Source organism: Dinoponera quadriceps, unplaced genomic scaffold, assembly GCF_001313825.1.
Source record: "Dinoponera quadriceps isolate SergipeBrazil2010 unplaced genomic scaffold, ASM131382v1 scaffold9, whole genome shotgun sequence".
Classification (NCBI taxonomy): Eukaryota; Metazoa; Arthropoda; class Insecta; order Hymenoptera; family Formicidae; genus Dinoponera; species Dinoponera quadriceps.
The window spans coordinates 1660463-1667798 of NW_014554295.1; the positions used below are offsets into that span (position 1 = coordinate 1660463).

The window sequence follows — 7336 nt, forward strand, 5'->3', positions numbered from 1 at the left end:
AAATGCGATCGAGGCCGACGAGGAGGAATTGACACGGCGGCGGCGATTTAAAGAAGTCGGATCTGAAAGGCAAATTTAATAGCGCGGGAAAGCTAATGAATAAAAGCGATTGAATGATAAAACGGGATCCCGAGCCACGCTCGTGGAGGCCGCGATACAATTTGAAGGGCGGATTAAAGAATCACCGGAGCATAAAAGCAACCGAAGGAAAGAGAGAGAGAGAGAGAGAGAAAATGGGAAATTGCGAAAAGACTTCGATGTTTCCATCGTTGCGAAACGCGCGGACGGGGAATTTCCGCGGAAATATGTTTTTCAAGCACCGAGAGTGCATGCTGCGAGCGGGTGAATCTCGCGCGGCGGTTAGTTTAAGTGCGCTGAATTGCGCAGCACGAGCTAGCAGTTATTTTGTTAGATTGAGAAACAAAGTGGGAGAGTGCGAGGAAAGACGGAGGGGGGATTCTTTACACGATAGAACATCCTCGCGCGGAATACGCGAGTGCATTTATGAGCGCGCAAACGTTTCCACCACGTTGCGCGCGGGACTACGGGCGGAGCTCCGTCGTGAATTTCGCAGATCGCGAAACGGATTACGGATCATCCGAGCCCTCGAGGAGTCTCCCTTGAGCGCCGGCAGCGCGCACGAAATTGCGATCGCTCGCGGCTCCGCAACGCGGAACTCGCGTTTCCGCGCGTCGCATCGCGTCGCTCCGGCCAGTCGACCTCGTAGAAATTTAAAACGGCCGCTAGGAAGGCCCTGTTGTAATCTGACTGTCCCAGGTAACATTCGAAGACGTCGTAAAGACGTCTTTCAGACAATCAGACGTCAAAGGGACGTCTTTTCGACATATGTGTTGTTTGGGATATCTTGACTGAATAGTGAAAGTAGGCCTTAAATCGGATAAACGGACATTGACGCGCTAGGGACACTCACTCGGATCCTTGACGGCGGTGATGACGAGGCGGAAGCCGTTCTCCTTGGTGCCCCAGGCGTCGGTGACGTATCTCAACGTCACGAAGTTGGTGCGCGTGTAAATCGCGCCCACGGACTGCTTCGTGTTCCTGCAGGATAGGTCTGCCTGGAAACAAAAGAAAATTGCGTTCGTCGAGTATGTGCTGTCACTTGAGGGAGCTCCCTCGTTTTTTTTTTTGTTTGTTTGTCGGGGACGCTAACGATGTAAATGTCGCGAGCGCGATATCGAGCGAGCGAGGCGGGGGCGGACGGCGACGTCGTCGATGCAAACCCCCGCCGCTTGATTTACGCCGGGTGCTTTTATATCGCGATGGACTAAAAGTCCCAATCAATGCTGTTCGCGGAACCGTCACCGTGATGTGTGATTTACGTTGTCGCGCGTCTGCGAGATAAAATTCGCGCGGAAAAACGTCGCGTGCCGCTGTTGAATCTTTAATTCGCGGCCGGGCGCTATTCATGATCTCCGGCGTCTGCGCGTTTCGCGCCAGTCTCTTTCCGCTCGATTCAACGCGATTATTATCACCCTCGAAATATATCGGTCGCTGCAAAGTGCTATTGATAAAAGGTGTCCTCGTCGTATCTTCTGCGATGCCCTCGAAATAGGTTAATCGATTTTTAATCAGCCAATATTGGAATATCGATATCTTAAAAAATATTGGGACCGGAAAATTGATATTTTTATTGGTACGTCAGATTGCAAAATATACCTTGTGATATTAAAGCGTAGTTGGCATAATAAAAGTTACAACACTTTCTTTCGATGAGTCTCGCAACGCACTTTGTATCCAATAGGAAAGCATTTTTTGCATACGTGTTTGAAACACTTTTAAGAATCGCACGTAGATTTCCCAACTAGAATCCATAATTATTTTAGAACATCAAACTGGATCTCAATTAGATCCCAAGAAACTTTCCATGCAGGGAGACTTCCCTCCTCCTCCTCTTCCTTCTCGTCGACCAACAACGCGTCCCTAAATCAGTTTACTGTCTCGACGCGAGACAAAGGTGAGTCGGACAATCCCGAAGTACGAGCCGTAGATATCAATTCGAGTGACGACGACGACGACGACGACGAAGAAAAGACCGTGGTTGCCGGGTAGGAAATTTATTCGCAGATTTCCGTCGCGCTCGTTTGCTCCGAGACACGAGCGAGAGCGTAACACTTGTTGCACCCCCGCGGCCAACGAAAGAAACCGAATACAAACGGTCGCGCAAAAAAGTCGCGAGCAGCGCAAAAACGGCGTAGTCGATGGCGTGCGTATCGATTGTTTCGCGCGGTGTCCCGGTCTCTTTCAGGGAAACCGCGCGGAGCGGAAGCGCCGGCTGTGTATCGAGCGAACGAAGTACTTCGAGGCCGAAGCGATCGCGCGTGATAAAAGTGTGATCTTGTCGCGATATATTTTCACGAGATAGAGAGAGAAAGATAGATAAATAGAAGGAGGGAGGAAAAGAGAGAGAGAGAGAGAGAGATAAAGAGAAAGAGATTTTTTACATCGTGTACTCTGTGTGCACACGCGGGGACACCTTAAAAAAATCAATCGGAAAACAAAACCGGAGGCAACCGCAACCGGGTAAATTCGAGCGCGTTGTTGATTTATTGAAAGGAGGGCGAGAGGGAGGGGGCGGAGAGGCAATTTGTTTTCGCGCGAACCCTTTCTGTATTTTCCAACTTTCGTGGTGTATTTAGAGACCAAATATCCGCGGATAAGTTTTATTCGTTAACGGGCATCGCGCGAGCGCGCGCACTCAACTTGCTGTTTCCACCGGGTTTATCTGGCAGCACCGCCCTTATCTGGTATCGCGAAAATCGCAATCTCGTAGCGTGGAAAATGCAAAGAGCGGGAAAGCGGGGCCGAGGGAGGAAAAGAGAAAGAGAGAGAGAGAGAGAGTTGTTCGATGATAACAGTTTAAATTACATTCCAGGCATGCGTTTCCGCATAAACAACTTTTATTGAGATTTTAACTTTGTTGTTGCATGCGTGCGCGCGCCGCCATTTCCGCTCCGTCCGAACCCTAACGGGCGTCCCCCTTCCCTTGTATTTTTTGCCCTTCTCCTCCTTTTTCTCTTTTTTTTCACCGTCTCCCGGCCGACTTCGCTTCTCCTGTCGCGGAAATATTATCGAATCTATCGTAGGTCGTTTAATAACTGTCTTCTTCCCATCCCAATTAGCGCGGACGAGCGGTCGAGGCCACGGCGGATAATCCGCATTTAATTATCCCTCCTCGTCCGTCGAACTTCGGCTCGCCTCTTGCGACCCTTTTCCCCACATATATACATCCCCCCATCCCATATACGTCATCTACCGCGACAAAAACAACGGTGCAATCCCCTGCGCATCAGATAAGCGGAAATAATTAGAGATCCCGTGCGTGCGTCGCATGAAGAGAGAGAGAGAGAGAGAGAGAGATAGAAAGAGGGAGGAAGGAGAGTGATCGCGTTTGGGGATGCAAGCAGGATGTGTGCGAAATTTTGGAAGCACGGGCTTTCCGTCTGCCTTCAGCTTCGCTCGCGGTTACCTCGCTAATATTAGCCGAATACGTAATATTCGCCGCGCAACACAGACATGAAGTTAATAGTTTATTATCAATACATATGTAAAATTGCAACGTAGCGTCAACGAACTTGCGATTTTTCATATTCCTTAGCAAACATCTACTTGAATGTAAACACTTGGACTTCGTTCCTCGCGAATCGGCACACTTTCCGCGCGACGTTGTGGCGACCTGCGAACAATTACGATAATCGAACGTCATGGATGGACCTAATTGCCGGGATCTCGCTCGCTGAATGGAGACTCGCCTAATTTGCGATTGCATTATTATCGGCGATACATACAGACAATTCCCTTTCTCTTTCTCTCTCTCTCTCTCGAGCGCGCGTCATGTGCATCGCACGGCGATGCACTGCCGGCCGCTGATCTATAGGGTCTATTTGCGCGCGGCAAATTGTGTACTCTGTCGTATTAGGATTGCGTCCGTGCGCGTACGGCGGTTTAATAACGTGCTCGCCGATCGACCGCGTGTCAACGGACGAGCGCTTGTCAATTCCAACGACGAGAGTCATCGATCATGCACGAAACGTAGGGTTAAGTAATCCGCAGCGTCGAGTCGGCCGTAGACGTGAGCTGGCAGGCGGAAGGGTTGCTCCTGTGATGAAGGGGGACTGTATAGGGCGCTTGTAAAATTACCGGTCGCCGGCACGCTCTCTCCTCGCCCCCCCTCCTCCCTCCTCTCTTTCTCTCTCACTCTTTGTGTACGTTCTCGTATATACGGTTCTGAATGAACCCCCGGCCTGTGCAGATTGCAGCGAGCGTATGCGATCCGTCATTTCGTGCGATCTGCCCGCATTCTTCGTGTTCGAATAAATCGCCGGAAATGCGCGTCTGGGGGGGGATTCACGGCAATCGGCCTGTCCGTTTATCCGTGTCGTATTAATAAAACATTAGGCTGGCATTTCACGCGTCATACGACGACGAGATTGTCGGACGCGTCGATTGGCTGTCGGATAGAGAATTTCTTTCGCGCCCCCTAAATTTTCATATTCCGAAACTTTGAACATTCATATTTCAAAACCAAAATAAGGAGAATATCCGGTGTTAAGTATATGCCCAGGCATTGGTACTTTAATCTTAATTGTTTTCTTTGGATTAAGGAAATATTGCATGAATGTAGCGCATTGTGAGAGAAAAAGGCGCCTATATTCAAGTAATGTTTACTTAATCCAAGTAAAATCATGATTAAAATACTCCTTAGTAAATCTTTGAATATAACACTTTTTTTCTATTGTAAATACGAAACATCGGCCGAAGTGCCAAGTGACTAGCGACATCCGACATGCGACCTGTTGTAGAACCGGCCTTAGATGACCGTACGACGTCACTTCTGAGCTCCGCTTCGCGGAAATCGTGTGATCGCGGGTCACAATTTTGGCGTACGAGCGATCTTAAAAACGGCTAGATCTCCGAGGACGGATAAGGTGGATCCTTTTATCGCCTCGCTATCTAATCGTGCGCGCTTTTCGGATTAATCGCGATAAAGTCCAATGCTAACGTTGTCGCTATCGCCATCGTCGTCGTCTCGGGAACGAAGTGTCTCCTGTGATGTGGAAGCATGAATAACCGAAGAGCCAAACGGGGTTCTTTTGTGCACGTCCTGCATAAAGGTCAGGGAATTGAAGTGGCAGTAGGACGGACGGACGGAGGTAGGGGTCGCGAGTCGGGACAGGTTCAGAGATCGCGCGAGATTAGATACATCTTCGGAGGGTGGAACGTCGTCGTCATCTTCTTCTTCTTCTTCGTCGACGTCGTCGTTCTCCAGGCTGAATGGCGATGCCGTGACGTAAACGGGAATGGAGGCCGCGCGCATAAGAGGACCGCCTAATCTGCATTTACATAGCTTTCAGCGCATATCTCGCGAGAATGGAACTCCCCTCCCCCCCTCCCACCGAGCCTCGGAGGTACAATTTCTCTTCCGCCGCGGCACGAAAGAAGGCCTCGAGTGAGCTTACGACAATGCCGCTCTAAGTCGCTTCCGAAGGGGGTTCGAAAAGGGCGTCGAGGGGCGCTCGTGCCCCGCCATTGTCGCGCTTGCAAACAACGGGATCCTTCCTTCGAGGATATGCGACCCAACCGAAATCTCGGTCGGGTAAACAACCCGGGGGCTGCGAGAGGTCTCGTCGCGGTCGTGTTAAAAATCGCCTGCTGTTCTCCCGCAGGGCCGCCGGAGAAACGCGAGAGAGCGCCTCGAAAAGAGTGCATCTCTCTCTCTCTCTCTCTCTCTTGCACTCGGTAAACTAAACTACAGTCTCTTACCGGTTTACATCAACATTCTAAATAAATGTATTGCCTTTCAACACGTCGGGCCTTTCAATTTCGACATCTCTGCGTTCATTTACACATATTTGTGATGTAATTTAAATTATTTTATATGTACCGCCTTCACTTTGGAAAATATTGTCGTAGTTGAGCTTTTGTACTTTCTCAAAACTGTGCTTGAGGGAAATCTTCCCGGAAGAGAGAGCATTTAATAAATAATGCTCTCTCTCTCTCTCCCTCTCTCGCATGGACGTCGATAGATCACATGGTAGGGATTTTCGAAGTACGTGAAATAGGTGAATTCGAAGCGCCCGCTGGCGTAATTTGTCGCGCTCGTGTACAAAAGCTCGCGGGCGAGCTTGCGAGCGCTCGCGAAACGATCGGCGGTAAACATTACATCGACGGTTCGAAGTCGCGATCATATTTCCGTTATACGTAACCCCATAAAATTTGCCTCCCCCTCTTCCCCCTCCTTCCGCAGAACCGCCGGTAGTATATATTCCCCGACGCAGAATTGCGCTTCCGTCGTTATAAATTGCATGCGGCGCGCGTAACGCCTTTATATCTCGGATGCGGTCGGCGAACGCACGCGCGCGCGTTTTACGATGCTGCCTCCCGCTCGTAGAGGGTTGTTTTCGGCAGGCACTGCGGCTTCCGCGCGACGCATTATTTATCCCTGACGTCGCCGGGCGTCAAGACGCTGCGAGACGAAGAGAGAACGACGCGTCTCGCAAGGGACAATTCGACGTTCGCCGCGTATCCGTTCACTCGGGCTCGAGTCGCTTCCGTAAAGAGTCGACGGATGCGAAAATGCTTCGATCGATAGATGGTTGATTATTATAGTTAGATAATACGTATCATGTCTGATCCGGATATTTCAGTACACGCAGAAGCAAGTATGATTTCGAAAAAATATACGCAGGAAGAGGGAAGCACTACGTTTAAGTGAATATTTACTAAAGAATATTTGAAGCAATTGATTTTATTAAAGGAAAAAATACTTGAATTAAACTGGATTACTGGATTGAAATTTGGATCCTACTTCCGATCTGAAAATTCCATTTAACGCCTATTGTGATATTTTAAAGTCTATATGAACCTGGTTTGATTCTATTTAACCTTCCCGGCTGTCGCTGAGGACGATAGATCCTCGCGCTTTCTCCGTCGCGCCACCCGGTGCTACACGACCAGCTCGCCGTCAAGGGAACGTCCGTCGTCGCGTTTGGATCCGTTTAAGCACCTCTCGCTCGCTGCGATAAGTAATTCAACGTGCAATTCCCGGGAGATAACAATTACAGCGCGAACGATGCGAATATCCGCGTCTCCCCTCGAATCCGAGCGCCCGTCGGATTACACCGTGTAAGGGAAAGAAATTGCGCGTTCGAGACACGCCAGATCGAAGGAGAGATTGAACAGGATGCAAAAAAAGCCGGTGGAACGTCGTCGCACCGATGAAAGCTCGCGGAAGCCATTACCGGCGGCGCGCCACGCTTTTCTTCTCGCGCGATCGCAAATTCCGTACCCCGAGCCTCCCCCCCCCTCCACGCCCCCT

At 50.0% G+C, this 7336-nt stretch overlaps 1 protein-coding gene across 1 annotated transcript in view; it reads right to left on the minus strand.

Annotated features, from left to right (window-relative positions):
• The window catches only part of LOC106743854, a 114187-nt gene that overhangs the window by 49296 nt on the left and 57555 nt on the right, over positions 1–7336 (minus strand). Inside the window, exon 3 of the mRNA XM_014618080.1 lies at positions 932–1076. Within this exon, the coding sequence (XP_014473566.1) occupies positions 932–1076 (145 nt within the window). The remainder of the gene's footprint in view (positions 1–931; positions 1077–7336) is intronic.